This window comes from Oncorhynchus nerka, linkage group LG10, assembly GCF_034236695.1.
Source record: "Oncorhynchus nerka isolate Pitt River linkage group LG10, Oner_Uvic_2.0, whole genome shotgun sequence".
Lineage (NCBI taxonomy): Eukaryota > Metazoa > Chordata > Actinopteri > Salmoniformes > Salmonidae > Oncorhynchus > Oncorhynchus nerka.
In genome coordinates, this window is record NC_088405.1 from 83,296,708 (window position 1) to 83,312,963 (window position 16,256).

General features: G+C 42.8%; 1 protein-coding gene across 1 annotated transcript in view; it reads left to right on the forward strand.

The window, feature by feature from the left end:
- Window positions 1–473: 473 nt before the first annotated feature.
- The window catches only part of LOC115136289 (CXADR-like membrane protein), a 124,904-nt gene continuing 109,121 nt past the window's right edge, over window positions 474–16,256 (forward strand). Inside the window, exon 1 of the mRNA XM_065023841.1 lies at window positions 474–915. Coding sequence (XP_064879913.1) covers window positions 885–915 — 31 coding nt within the window. The 5' untranslated portion in view covers window positions 474–884. The remainder of the gene's footprint in view (window positions 916–16,256) is intronic.

Here is a 16,256-nt window from a genome sequence, read left to right on the forward strand (position 1 = left end):
AGGTACTGAAATGTTCAGTTGGTGACTCATAGATCAGGGTTGTCATTTCCCTCATTTCTAAATTAAGTAGATTGAATATTATCTTTTCCATAATTGGTATCTGAAAATGTAATCATCATCAATTTGTGCATATGATTTTACAGTGCTTGGTGATTAAAATATCATCAAAATTAAACAAATACATATTTATATTTGAATGCTATATTTAAAGTGAACCTGAACATGCATGTGGATATAGAGTGGTATTTGTCCCTTTCATAATGTTATAATATGCTATGCAAATCTCTATTTTTGTGAGGGCTTCGTTTGAGATCTCTCCACTGCAGTCACTCCAACTCCAGTGCTCTTTGTTCACGGTGATGTTGCTGTAGTACTGTACCTTGCAAATGTGATGAGTGGCCAATCATATTCGTGCTTCTTGTCCCGTAGGAAATGTGTTGGTGTGAAACCGCTCGCACTGGCACCGGAAGGGCATGTGTGCGGTGTACGCTCGCAACTGTAGAGGTCCCCCTTTTTCAGCGGGCTGCGCGCACAGCTATTGCACCCGCTTTTTATCCTGTGTAAAGAGGAGAGAGTGAGGGGGCATATGTACGGATCCTGCACGACCGCAGACATGTATCCTCCGTGAAGTGTAGCGCAAGGCAACTCTAAGATACCGGGTGTTCTGCGAGAAACAATGAACATGTGCGGCTCTATTTCTGAATGAGCACAATGACATGTGTGATATGCGTTGTAGCCTACCTATAGACCAACATCATTCGCACGATTCCAATTTAATTCAGATTTGAGGGCACAGGTATATGACTTAAACTCATTTTAGGGAAGAAAGAAGACGTGGTGTTCTGCTGGTTTTTGTGGAATTTTCGCTCCAGCTGAGAGTCGTGATGTCTGGCTCATTTCACACATTGTTCCTGGGTAAGTTCAGTGCATGAGCCACGCGCCGTTATATTAATTAAATAAGAACGTGCCAAAGTGTAGCGCAATCCATGTTACCCGTGAACTAGCATAGTAGCCTATGCTTTATTCTGGGCTGTATAGAAATTTAGATGATAGGTAAGTGTGAATCAAAATAATATTTTACAATGCCGTCCCAGTTTAAAGATGTGTTAAAGATCTCCCCATTGCAAGAACCTTTCCATCCATCCCAAGCATATCTGAAAACGTAACTATTGTGTTTTTTGAAGCTCATTCAAATTAATGATAAATAATGTCGCCTAGACAATCATTACGAAGTCGATTTACATTTGCGTATTCATGAGTTCATGCATGTTCAAGTTGTCCTAAGGGTGATTATGAGCGTCCAACAGGTATTTTGAACACACCTTAAAATGTATATAGCTAGGCCTATTGTGTTTTTAGGCTTTTTTAAAGTTTCTGTTGCCTATACAAGGTGATGAAGAAACAACTTGGAAAGATATCACAACTTATTACCATTATTTGGCTAATAATTAGCCATTTCTGGTCCCAGTCAGCCCCTGTAGTGAAGTACTTTGGATGCCACTGTGATCTCCACTATGGGAGTCACCAGCAGCACCAATACTTACCCTTCCAATTCCCATTCAGCACCAACAGAGAAGGGGAATTACATACCCAAAAACAAGCAGAACAGGTACTGAAATGTTCAGTTGGTGACTCATAGATCAGGGTTGTCATTTCCCTAATTTCTAAATAAAGTAGATTGAATATTATCTTTTCCATAATTGGTATCTGAAAATGTAATCATCATCAATTTGTGCATATGATTTTACAGTGCTTGGTGATTAAAATATCATCAAAATTAAACAAATACATATTTCTATTTGAATGCTATATTTAACCAGGGAAGTCACATTGACATCTATTTTTAAAATGAACCTGAACATGCATGTGGATATAGAGAGGTATATTGTCCCTTTCATAATGTTATAATATGCTGTGCAAATCTCTATTTGTGAGGGCTTCGTTTGAGATCTCTCCACTGCAGTCACTCCAACTCCAGTGCTCTTTGTTCACGGTGATGTTGCTGTAGTACTGTACCTTGCAAATGTGATGAGTGGCCAATCATATTCGTGCTTCTTGTCCCGTAGGAAATGTGTTGGTGTGAAACCGCTCGCACTGGCACCGGAAGGGCATGTGTGCCGTGTACGCTCGCAACTGTAGAGGTCCCTCTTTTTCAGCGGGCTGCGCGCACAGCTATTGCACCCGCTTTTTATCCTGTGTAAAGAGGAGAGAGTGAGGGGGCATATGTACGGATCCTGCACGACCGCAGACATGTATCCTCCGTGAAGTGTAGTGCAAGGCAACTCTAAGCAGTGGCGGTTCTAGACCATTTCAACTGGGAGGGGGCAAGCTGGGGCCAGTTGTACTGTTACAGGGGCCAGTTACATTAGACGTTATTGTTGTCATCATTTTCTTCACTGCAGGCATTAGCAGGCAAAATACCATGTTCATAATCATCATCGTTGCCACTGTCTAATAACGGAGGTAAAAAAAAAAGAAAGATAGCAAAAATTAGTTATGTGAAAATGTATTTCATACTCCACATTTAGGGGGGCCACAAGGGGGTCCATTATTGTTGTTGTCGTCGTCGTCGTCGTCGTCGTCGTCCCCCCAGAACCGCCACTGACTCTAAGATACTGGGTGTTCTGCAAGGAAAAATAATGAGATTTCAACCTTTCAAAAAGACAGCAATAAGTTTGTTGATTTCCCAATGTTATCATTATGCTTTCAACCATCTAAAGCACAACCAAATTCAAATTGGAATATGACAGATATGTTGTATTTAGAAAACAACTTAATGTGTTATCACTATGCTACATCTAATAGCACAACCAAATGACCTGGATTACAGTTGAGATTACATTAAACGTACATGCAAGTGACCCAATGTTGCTCAAGATTCTGTGCAGATTATTACACCTATTGTGAAGATCTCACAGACCTGCGACCTATGTATGCTATCTTGAACATGCACACTTTCTATGATTACATAAGAAGACATATACAGTGCCTTCAATAACTATTCATACCCCTTGATTTATTCCACATTTTGTTGTGTTACGGCCTGAATTCATAATGGATTAAATAAAAATAAAAAAACTTGTAAGAATGTAACCTTTATTTAACTAGGCAAGTCAGTTAAGAACACATTCTTATTTACAATGACAGCCTACCAGGGGAACTGCCTTGTTCAGGGGCAGAAGACAGATTTTTACCTTGTCAGCTCGGGGATTCGATCCAGCGCACTAATCACTAGCCCTACTGCTGCCCCAAATGGATTTCATCTTTCATCCATCTACGCACAATCTTTTGCAAATGTATTGAAAATGAAATGGAGAAACATCTAATTTACAGAAGTTTTCACACCCCTGAGTCAATACTTTGTAGAAGCACCTTTGGCGGTGATTACAGATTTGAGTCATCTTGGCTATGTATGTATCAATTTTGCAGCTGGATTTGGGGATTTTTCTCCCATTTTTCCTTGCAGATTTTATCAAGCTCTGTTAAGTTAGATGGGGAGTGGTGGTAAACAGCCATCTTAAAGTCTTTCCACAGATTTTCATTAGGGTTCAACGCTGGGCTTTGGCTTGGCCACTCAAGGACTTTGATATTCTTGTTCTGAATTCATTCCAGCATTGTTTGGCTGTATGCTTGGGGTCATTGTCCCGGAACGTAAATCTTCACCCCAGCCTAAAGTAATTTGCACTCTGAAGCAGGTACACATTAAGGATTTGTCTGTATTCGGCTCCATTCATTGTTCCCTCTATCCTTACCAGTCTCCCAGTCCCTGCCGCTGAAAAGCATCCCCATAGCATGATTCTGCCACCACAATGAATCACGGAAGGGATGGTGTTAGACGGGTGTTGAGCTGTCCTGGTTTTCGCCAGACATAGCGCTTTGCATTCAGGCTAAATAGTACATTTTTTGTCTCATCAGACCACATCATCTTTTGCCTTATGGTCTCTGAGTCTTTCATGTGCATTTTTGCAAACTCCAGGCGTGCTTTCATGTGCCTTTTTCTCAGGAGTGGCTTCCGCCTGGCCACTCTCCCATAAAGCCCAGATTTGTGAAGTGCTGTACAGACTGTTGTCGTTCTGGCAGGTCCTCCCATCTCAGCCAGGGAACTGTGTAGTTCTATCAGAGTGGTCATTGTGTTCTTGGTCACGTCCCTGAACAAGATCCTTTTTGCCTGGTTGCCAAGTTTGGTCGGACGGACAGTTCTTGGCAGAGTCTGGGGAGTTCCATATTTTTGCAATTTCCCAATGATGGAGACCACTGTACTTTTGGAAACTTTCAACACACTACCACTTGTTTTATACCCATCCCCAGATATATGCCTCATCACAATTCTATCTCGGGATCTACATTGCCTTTAAATTGTTTAACTAGGGTCAAATGTTTTCGGGCAGCCTTCCACAAGCTTCCCACAATACGTTGGGTGAATTTTGGCCCATTCCTCCTGACAGAGCTGGTGTAACTGAGTCAGGTTTGTAGGCCGCCTTGCTCGCACGCACTTTTTCAGTTCTGCCCAAAACATTTCTATAGGATTGAGGTCAGGGCTTTGTGATGGCCACTCCAATACCTTGACTTTGTTGTCCTCCAATTTTGCAAGTATGCTTGGGGTCATTGACCATTTGGAAACCCATTTGTGAACAAGCTTTAACTTCCTGACTGATGTTGCTTCAATATATCCACCAAATTTTCTCTCCTCATGATGCCATCTACTTTGTGAAGTGCACCAGTCCCTCCTGCAGCAAAGCACCCCCACAACATGATGGTGCCACCCCCGTGCTTCATGGTTGGGATGGTGTTCTTCGGCTTGCAAGCTTCCCCCCTTTTTCCTCCAAACATAATGATGGTCATTATGGCCAAAAAGTTATATTTTTGTTTTATCAGACCAGAGGACATTTCTCCTAAAAGTATGATCTTTGTCCCCATGTGCAGATGCTAACCATAGTCTGTCTTTTTTATGGCAGTTTTGGAGCAGTGGCTTATTCCTTGCTGAGCGGCCTTTCAGGTTATGTCGATATAGGACTCGTTTTACTGTGGATATAGATACTTTTGAACCTGTTTCCTCCAGCATCTTCACAAGGTCTTTTGCTGTTGTTCTGGGATTTATTTGCACTTTTCACACCAAAGTACATTCATCTATAGGAGACAGAACGCGTCTCCTTCCTGAGCGGTATGACGGCTGCGTGGTCCCATGGTGTTTATACTTGCGTGCTATTGCTTGTAAAGATGAATGTGGTACCTTCAGGCATTTGGAAATTGCTCCCAAGGATGAACCAGACTTGTGGAGGTCTACAATTTTTTTCTGAGGTCTTGGCTGATTTATTTTGATTTTCCCATGATGTCAAGCAAAGAGGCACTGAGTTTGAAGGTAGGCCTTGAAAAACATCCACAAGTACACCTCCAATTGACTCAAACAATGTCAATTAGCCTATCAGAAGCTTCTAAAGCCATGACATAATGTCTGCAATGTTGGGTTGTATTGGAGAGAGTCCCAGACTTTAAATAATTTTCCACACACAGTCTGTGCCAGTATTTAGTTTTCATGCTAGTGAGGGCCAGAATCCACTCTCACATAGGTACGTGGTTCCAAAGGGCATCAGTGTCTTAGCAGAGCGATTTGCCATGGCAGGCTACTCTCAGCGCAGCCCTATCCAGAAATCTGGCAGTGGCTTCTGATTCAATTTAATTTTCACAGAACCGCATGTTGCGATTTCGATGAGGATCTCTTGTTCAGATATCGGTAAGCAGCTGGAGGCAGGGCATGAAAAGGATAACGAATCCAGTTGTTTGCATTGTCCGTTCGGGATAGTACCTGCATAATTGTGCACCCATCTCACTCAGGTGCTTCGCTATATCACATTTGTCATTGTCCGTAAGCTTGAGTTCATTTGCACACAAAAACTCATACAATGATGGAAAGACCTGTGTTTAGTCCTTGTTAATGCAGACAGAAAAGAGCTCAAACTTCTTAACCATAGCCTCAGTTTTCTCCTGCACATTGAATATAGTTGTGGAGAGTCCCTGTAATCCTAGATTCAGATCATTCAGGTTAGAAGAAATATCACCCAGATAGGCTAGTCGAGTTTCATCACCCAGATAGGCTAGTCGTCATCATGCAAGCGGTCAGACAAGTGAAAATTATGGCCAGAAAAGAAAACGTAACTTTAATCTTGTCTCTCAATTTTAAAAAACTTGTCTATTTTGCCCCTTGATAACCAGCACACTTCTGTATATTGTAAAAGCGTTACATGGTCGCTACCCATATCATTGCATAATGCAGAAAATACAAGAGTTCAGGGGCCTTGCTTTAACAAATTGAAACATTTTCACTGGAGTGTCCAAAATGTCTTTCAAGCTGTCAGGCATTCCCTTGTCAGCAAGATCCTTTCAGTGGATGCTGCAGTGTACCTAAGTGGTGTCGGGAGCAACTGCTTGCATTTCTGTTACCATTCCACTATGTTTCCCTGTCATGGCTTTTGCTCCATCAGTTCAGATACCAACACATCTTGACGACCAAAGTCCATTTGATGTCACAAAGCTGTCCAGTACTTAAAACATATCCTCTCATGTTGTCCTGGTTTCCAGTGGTTTGCAGAAGGGGATGTCTTCCTTAATTGACCTCCATTAACATAACATATACCAGGAGCTGTGCCAGGCTCACCACGTCTGTTGACTCATCCAGCTGTAACGCATATAATTCACTGGCTTGTATACAAAACAGTAATTGTTTCAAAACATCTCCTGCCATGTCACTGATGCGTTGTGAAACAGTGTTGTTTGATGAAGACATTGTCTGTATAGTTTTTTTGTCCTTTACCCCCAGCATTGTTCCAGCCATATCCGCGGCAGCAGAAAGAATGCTCTCCACAATAGTATGGGGCTTGCCTGTCTTAGCCTCTCGGTAGTTCACCATATAAGACTCTTCTAGCTCCTTCATATTCATGGTATCTGTTGCTTTTATACGTCTTACTACTTGAAAGTCGTCTTTATTCTCACTCACACTACGCTCTGTAGTGCCTTGCGGTCGGAGGCCAAGCAGTTGCCATACCAGGCAGTGATGCAACCAGTCAGGATGCTCTCGATGGTGCAGCTGTAGAACCTTTTGAGGATCTGAGGACCCATGCCAAATCTTTTCAGTCTCCTGAGGGGGAATAGGTTTTGTCGTGCCCATTTCACGACTGTCATGGTATGCTTGGACCATGTTAGTTTGTTGGTGATGTGGACACCAAGGAGCTTGAAGCTCTCAACCTGCTCCACTTCAGCCCTGTTGATGAGAATGGGGGCGTGCTCGGTCCTCTTTTTCCTGTAGTCTACAATCATCTCCTTTGTCTTGATCATGTTGAGGGAGAGGTTGTTGTCCTGGCACCACACGGCCAGGTCTCTGACCTCCTCCCTATAGGCAGTCTCTTTGTTGTCAGTGATCATACCTATCACTGTTGTGTCATTGGCAAATGTAATGATGGAGTTGGAGTCGTGCCTGGCCGTGCAGTCATGATTGAACAGGGAGTACAGGAGGGGGCTGAGCACGCACCTCTGAGGGGCCCCTGTGTTGAGGATAATCGGGGCGGATGTGTTGTTACCTACCCTTACCACCTGGGGGCGGCCCGTCAAGATGTCCAGGATCCAGTTGCAGAGGGAGGTGTTCAGTCCCTGGGTCCTTAGGTTATTGGTGAGCTTTGAGGGCACTATGGTGTTGAATGCTGAGCTGTAGTCAATGAATAGCATTCTCACATAGGTGTTCCTTTTGTCCAGGTGGGAAAGGGCAGTGTGGAGTGCAATAGTTACTGCATCATCTGTGGATCTGTTGGGGTGGTATGCAAATTGGAGTGGGTCTAGGATTTCTGGGATGATGGTGTTGCTGTGAGCCATGACCAGCCTTTCAAAGAACTTCATGGCTACAGACGTGAGTGCTACGGGTCAGTAGTCATTTAGGCAGGTTACCTTAGTGTTCTTGGGGACAGGCACTGTGTTGGACTGCTTAAAACATGTTTGTATTACAGACTCGGACAGGGAGAGGTTGAAAATGTCAGTGAAGACACTTGCTAGTTGGTCAGCGCATGCGCACAGTACACGTCATGGTAATCCGTCTGGCCCTGCAGTCTTGTGAATGTTGACCTGTCTAAAGGTCTTACTCACATTGGCTGCGGAGAACGTGATCACACAGTCTTCCGGTACAGCTGGTGCTCTCATGCATGTTTCAATGTTATTTCCCTCGAAGCAAGCACAGAAGTAGTTTAGCTTGTCCGGTAGGCTCGTGTCAATGGGCAACTGTGCTTCCCTTTGTAGTCTGTAATGCTTTGAAGGCCCTGCCACGTTCGACTAGCGTCAGAGCCGGTGTAGTATGACTCGATCTTAGTCCTATATTGATGCTTTGCCTGTTTGATGGTTCATCAGAGGGCATAGCGGGATTTCTTATAAGCTTCCAGGTTAGAGTCCTGCTCCTTGAAAGCGGCAGCTCTAGCCTTTAGGTCAGTGCGGATGCTGCCTGTAATCCATGGCTTCTGGTTGGGGTATGTACGTATGGTCACTGTGGGGACGACGTCGTCAATGCACTTATTGATGAATCCAATGACAGATGTGGTGTACTCCTCATTGCCATTGGAGGAATCCCGGAACATATTCCAGTCTGTGCAAAACAGTCCTATAGTTTAGCATCTGCTTCATCTGAACACTTTTTTATTGATCTAGTCACTGGTGCTTCCTGCTTAAATTTAAAATCAACTCAAATCAAATTTTATATGTCACATACACATGGTTAGCAGATGTTCGTGCGAGGGTAGCGAAATGCTTGTGCTTCTAGTTCCGACAATGCAACCAACAAGTAATCTAGCTAACAATTCCAAAACTACTACCTTATAGACACAAGTGTAAGGGGATAAAGAATATGTACATAAGATATATGAATGAGTGATGGTACAGAGCGGCATAGGCAAGATACAGTAGATGGTATTGAGTGCAGTATATACATATGAGATGAGTATGTAAACAAAGTGGCATAGTTAAAGTGGCTAGTGATACATGTATTACATAAGGATGCAGTAGATGATATAGAGTACAGTATATACGTATACATATGAGATGAATAATGTAGGGTATGTAAACATTATATTATGTAGCATTGTTTAAAGTGGCTAGTGATATATTTTACATCAATTCCCATTATTAAAGTGGCTGGAGTTGAGTCAGTGTGTTGGCAGCAGCCACTCAATGTTAGTGGTGGCTGTTTAACAGTCTGATGGCCTCGAGATAGAAGCTGTTTTTCAGTCTCTCGGTCCCAGCTTTGATGCACCTGTACTGACCTCGCCTTCTGGATGATAGCGGGGAGAACAGGCAGTGGCTTGGGTGGTTGTTGTCCTTGATGATCTTTATGGCCTTCCTGTGACATCGGGTGGTGTAGGTGTCCTGGAGGGCAGGTAGTTTGCCCCCGGTGATGTGTTGTGCAGACCTCACTACCCTCTGGAGAGCCTTATGGTTGTGGGCGAAGCAGTTGCCGTACCAGGCGGTGATACAGCCCGACAGGATGCTCTCGATTGTGCAGCTGTAGAAGTTTGTGAGTGCTTTTGGTGACAAGCCAAATTTCTTCAGCCTCCTGAGGTTGAAGCGGCGCTGCTGCGCCTTCTTCACGATGCTGTCTGTGTGGGTGGACCAATTCAGTTTGTCTGTGATGTGTACGCCGAGGAACTTAAAACTTAAATATTTGCTTGTAAGCAGGAATCAGGAGGATGGAATTATAGTCAGATTTGCCAAATGGAGGGCGAGGGAGAGCTTTGTATGCATCTCTGTGTGTGGAGTATAGGTAGTCCAGAGACATTTTCTCTCTGGTTGCACATTTAACATGCTGATAGAAATTTGGTATAACTGATTTAAGTTTCCCTGCATTAAAGTCCCCGGCTACTTGGAGCGCTGCCTCTGGGTGAGCGTTTTCTTGTTTGGTTTTGGCGGAATACAGCTCATTCAATGCTGTCTTAGTGCCAGTCTCTGACTGTGGTGGTATGTAAACAGCTACAACGAATACAGATGAAAACTCTCTCGGTAGGTAGTGTGGTCTGCAGCTTATCATGAGAAACTCCCCAGACGAGCAATAGCTCAAGATTTCCTTAGATATCGTGCACCAGCTGTTGTTTACAAAAATACATAGACCGCCACCCCTTGTCTTACCAGACGCCGCTGTTCTATCGTATAACCAGCCAGCTGTATGTTGATATTGTCGTTGTTCAGCCACGACTCCGCGAAGCATAAGATGTTACTGTTTTAATGTCCCGTTGTTAGTTTAATCTTCCCAATAACTCGTCCATTTTATTGTCCAAAGATTGCATGTTTGCTAGCAGAATTGACGGAAGTGGGGGTTTATACAATCGCCTCCGACTTCTCAGAAGACAGCCCGCTCTCCGGTCTCTCTTTCTCCGCCTCCTCTTCATGCAGATCACTGGGGTCGGGGCCTGTTCCCGAGGGAGCCGTATATCCTCCACCTCGGGCTCGTCAGAGTTGTGAAAGAAGAAAAAGGATTCTGCTAGTCTGTGGTGAGTAATCACAGTCCTGATGTCTAGAAGTTATTTTCTGTCATTTAAATTTTCTTTTTTAATTTCAGCTTTATTTAACCAAGTTAGCTAGTTGAGAACAAGTTCTCATTTACAACTGCGACCTGGCCAAGATCAAGCAAAGCAGTGTGACAGAAACAACAACACGGAGTTACACATGGAATAAACAAGCGTACAGTCAATAACTCAATAGAAAAAAAGAATGTCTATATACAGTGTGTGCAAATGGCATGAGGAAGTATGGCAATAAATAGGCCATAGTAGCAAATAGACGTTAGCGGCAACAATATGTACAAATAGAGTAAAGAAATTATAATAAGTTACAAACATCGCAGATAAACGAACAAAAAACACAATCGGTTGGGGTCATGTGAAATGTCTGCATTCTGCTCCGGCGCCATTTTACACAAGTGTGATTCATAAGACATTTTTTTTTTTTAAATGCAATTCTCCATTGAAGTAATATATTTTTGGGGAAACATTGAATTAAATAATTTCATGGGTGAACACCCTATAGACTACAGTTTTAGGTATTTGCTGCAACTTAGTAATCTCATCCAAGAAGGCTATAGTTAGGCCTAGGCTATAGCCTACTTATTGACTTAGAAAACTACTTTTTTTCATTATCATGTGAAATGTTTTACATTCATATGGGATTCAGAAAATATGAAAGAGAGTAATGTTAGTCATCCTGAAAGTCCTCCTGAACTATGTTGTTTGTGTGTTTGTCATCAGGTCATGCCTACAGACACGTGTGTGGTAATGTCCCAATCTCGTTGAACTGTCGGGAGAGACCAAGAGCGGGGCACGTCACCACAATTAGCCTGCTTGTCCATAGGGTGATGAGACTGAATGTTCATTAGTTGCATCATTGCAGTGAGTTAGACAGGCCATGCAGCCCGGCCCAAGCGGCAGAAACAACATGGTTTCATGATATAGTCAGTTTGCCTTGGAGCATTTCAAACCAAACAAGTTGGCTAGTCCGTGAGGAAAAAAAACATTTGGGGAAAGTTCAGCTAATCCAACCTTGTCATTTATGAGTTTGGTCACAGAACTGTATGTAAGCCTAAGTATGTTTTTAACAAGTAATTCAACTTGTGCCTTTGATAAATCCCTGACAATAGCCTATAATATTAAACTAGGCTATAAAGTACATCTGAATGAGCTAACTACCTCTTTCAGTGTATAGAACAGCCTAGATATTATAGAATGATTAATGATCTTGTCGTAATTCACTGGCTAGTCTCACACCTCAGGAGGAGATATCCAAACAGTGCTAAATGTTATTATTATCCATTACATCCAATATCCTCCAACCAATGATTCCTCTCAATTTTTGGTGGTACTGAGCAAATTTCAAGTCTTGAACGTTGTGAAATTTCTGTGGAACTTCAAGTGCGTTTACTGTGAGCACTGAGGCTGTACCCACTTTACAGATACAGTTTCAGACAGTGGTCAAATAGGCTACTGTGGTTATTTGATTATAATGTAGGCCTAACATCAAAAACAATGGAGAGAAGGCATCCCATAACATTTTAACATGGAAATAGCTGTTCTATCATTCAGCCTACAGAAGCAGCCAATGTGTGGTGTTCAATGTATGCCTACATTCCATTAGACTTTTGAATAGAAGAATAGCCTGTTAATCCACTTGTCCTTCAGACAAGGAGGTGTCTGAAAATATTGTTGTGTTGTTGATGATGCAAGAAACCACTTTACAAAATAAAATGCATTATTATTCCCATACCATTATCACAGAGAATCAGCCAAATTATGCTACCCTCTGCCTATTGGCTACTTATCTTATTTAAGCCCGTCTCAAAATACAACACTGCCCTTTTAAGACAAATACAAACTATTTACCCGACTCGCTTTTCAAATATGTATAGAAATGTACACACGTTTTGTGCTCTTGTAGGAAGCAACCCCCCCCCTCCCTTATTGCTGACTACAAATGATCTATAACTGGTATAATAACTCACTAACTAGCAAAGGATATGAACAGATGTGCACACGTGGCTACATGCAGCTCCCGCTTTGATCTCAAAACAGGCGCATCTACTCATGATCCTCATGCTGTAAACACAGTCCAGTTCAAAGTGAACGGCACAGATCCATATATGGCAATGGTGTATTTGCATATAGGCCTACTGCAGTTCTGATTGGTTACGCTGCACCGGTCTGTGTAGGTCTGTGTAGAGTACTGGCTAAGTGGTTTGTGTCAATGCAATAGAATCCTACTCAGATGCGTTCTGCCTACAACATAATCTCTGCATAGTTTGTTTTGCATACTAAGTCTTGCACAGTTGGTTTTGTTTCGGTATGTTCCATTAAAAGGGGTTAATATTGCGTTGATTCGATCACAATTCTCAAAGTAAAGGGAACATTGAGAGTGTTAACTAAAGGGGAAAACTCGCGAAATTTGAGTGAAGTTGAATCTCGTGCTTCTCTCCTCAGGGTGAAATTTCTTCTGAGAGGCAGTCTCGGTTCCCACCCACGCGTGCAGCTTAGAGGGAACAAAACTAATGATCAGAAAAACACAATGAAGTACAGTGTAAGAAGCATTTCACATTGAATCCTCTTGTGACATCCATTTTGGAACAAGCTGAAAGCTTCCAATGGAAACCATTTTTAGATGACTGACTGGAATGGTGAATAACCCTGGCACTGTTCATGTGTCAGAGAGCTGATGGGGAAAATGAGTCTTCTGTCTCCTTGCAGTCAGTGTTGCTCCCCAGTCAGTTCATCCCTCGGATTTGTCTTTTTGCCCATTGGCTTGTTAACGTTTCACACTCTATTTTTAGAACACTTAGATTTTGACCTTTTACGATTCTTGATTTTTCTCTTTCTTCATCCCTCTTTCCATTCCAAATAATCCACATATGAAATATCACACTTCTAGGAATGGAGTCCCACAGCTCACACTTTACCATGCCTCATAGAATGACCTATCCTGCAACATAGCCTACATGCATGTGTATAAACCCCTTCATGTGATCTATCAAGATGAATTCAAACAGTGATTTTAAAACCATATCTGTCCCCTATTCTAGGTTATATTTAGACTGAACCTCCAGGGGCAGGCAAAGTATCTGTCAAATGTGGAGATGAGGTTAGGGAGTGACATGTTGCTGTGCTCTGGCCTCATCTCTCTCTTTCTCTTTCTCTTTCTTTCTCCCTCTCTCTCTCTCTCTCTGTTGTCTCACCTCTTTCGCTCTCTCTCTGTCCTCTTTCACTCTCTCTCGCTCTCTCTTTCTCTCTACTCCATTCTCTCCCTCATTCTTTCTCTCCCTCTCTTTCTGTCTCTCTCAGTGGAAGCTGCAATCAAGTGGATCTAGATAGGGGCTCTGTTTTCTTTCTTACAGTGAGATATTCGTCGACTTTGCCACGGAGGCGCTCCCTCTCACGCACACACCATCTCCTCTCCAAGTCAATTAGTCACCTTGCACTCCACGTTAGCGCTAGCTAGCGTCTTGCTCAGATGCTCACATCAGGCCAGCCCACTGGCGTGACATGTCAACTCAGCAGAGCTGGTGGAATATTGATGGTCCTCGTCTTGTCCCAGTTGAATTAAATGCATATTGCACAATTGGCCTATGGAGGAATTCTTATTTGGATTTTGGCTGCAATCAAAACAGGAATAATCATAATACTAGTGACAAAAGGGAAAATCTATAAAACCTACAGTCTGTGCTTGATTCTGAAGTAGTTTCCTCTGGTTCATTATAAATCTCATTAGAAGTGTTGTTGGAGGAGTTTGTGCTCTAGACTGTAATCCTGACTCCTGACTGCTCATGCCTCTGCTGTATTGCCGTAGTGGTAAACAACATCTCTCACCCAGGCCACCTCTGTGCCTGAGATGAGTGTTTCTCTGTGGTGGCTGAACTAAACAGTGGTGATGGCGCGTGGAGAGGATGAGGTGGTGGTGGGGGGCTCAGTGTTAATTAGAAGAGAGCTGCACAACAGGGGGCACACCACCTCACTGAGAGTCACTTCAGTCGGCTGACAGAAATCACAGTGGCTGACAGAAATCACAGTGACACGGCTGCTGCCGGACTCCCCCGCCCCCCTGCCCACCTTTAGCCCATCACAGCCAAACATGCGGCAGGCAACTACCTCCCTTGGCACTAGTCTCAAATAGCATGAATGGAGAGAGGAATGGATAGCCTATGAGAGATGAGCCAAACTTGTTGAAACTGGAGGCCAGTAACACTGGCATGCACTGACTACAATTTTCTGGTGATAACTTTACCCCAGTAGAATGGTGACATATGTCACAAGATTACCTTAAAATCTGCTTTAGTTCCTTATGTCATTCATCTAGCCTGTTCTGGTCTTGAATGGGCTTTATTGTGTAGGTGGAAAGATGCTATGCATCATTTGTTTGATTTAAAGTTCATTCACATGCCCCATACGGTTTATTGTCAGCTTATGCAACCTAATCATAATTACATGTATGGTTGCCCTGGACAATGCCTGGTATGGAATTCATGCTCTGCACAAATTGTAGCAATTCGATGGATGCTCTGTACTTGTATCTTTTTTTTCTTCCATAAAAGCACTTCTAGTTATTTTAACACGTCTAGTGTTTGTTGACTCTTATTGTCTCTGTGTCCTGTGTCATGATGTTGGCCTGGGGTTAGGTTTATGACAGTTAAAAATACCTCTTTCCCCTTTTTTCCTCTCTCTACCCTACTGATGTAAATTTGAAAACCCCTTGGTTAACATAGAGATTCTGGGAACATCAGAAGGTGGGGGGAAATGAACTATATTCTGGTAATCCGACCAATTGAACAATTGAACATATGCGGTGGTACTTAATGAATATGATGTCAGTTCAGTTGTCATCTGATGATCCTCAATGATAGGAGGACATAAACTCTACAGTGTACAGTCTACACATCAGAGTTATTGGATTCACATGGTATTGTTGTTCAATTTAAATGTTTGAATATAAAATTATTGGTGAAAAGATTCAATGTAATTTTAGCTTCCAATGAGAGATTTGGGTTTTCGTAAGGTTAGGGCTCTGCTCAATCAGTGACCCGCCCCTGCGAAGAGACATGGGCTGTAGACTGTTAAACACGCCCTTCTCCCTCCAATATATAAGCCCTTGACGACAATATAACCTCCGGTTCCAAGTACGTGAGGTCTGCAGCCTCTGCGTTAAAAGGACTAACATGTCAACTACAGAACTAAGCCAACCTCAGCGTGAGATTTGGTTTCGAATGGTATGAACTTTTAACTCTTATTCAATACAGAAGTGATACCTCCTAGCCGTTGAGTTAGCAACAGCAGCTGCAAACGCGGTCTAGGAAAGAACAGACAGAGTATCCCGTCTATCACACAACGACATTACTACAGCGTGTCCAATTGACCACCAGAGACATTCTTCAAAGGACTCGGTTTGGCAACACAGCCTTCCATCTACCACCAACCTACCGAAACGCAGCTCAGAATAAATATTTATTGCATTTTCCTTTTCCAAATGGGCGGTAATTTAGAATGCATAAGATACTGTATTTACGATAGCACAGCTTCTCCCTTTGTCCCTCAGTCTTCCCGTTCTTTCACTCAAACCCAGACCCTTTTCTTTTGTGTAACCAGCTGTCATATCTGTTCCGCCCACTAGGGACGTTTTCCTTTATGATGTAATTTGTGATCAAGGTATGATTCATTCTTTGTATATGTAATTCTGTGTGATTAGTTAGGTATTTAGTAAATAAA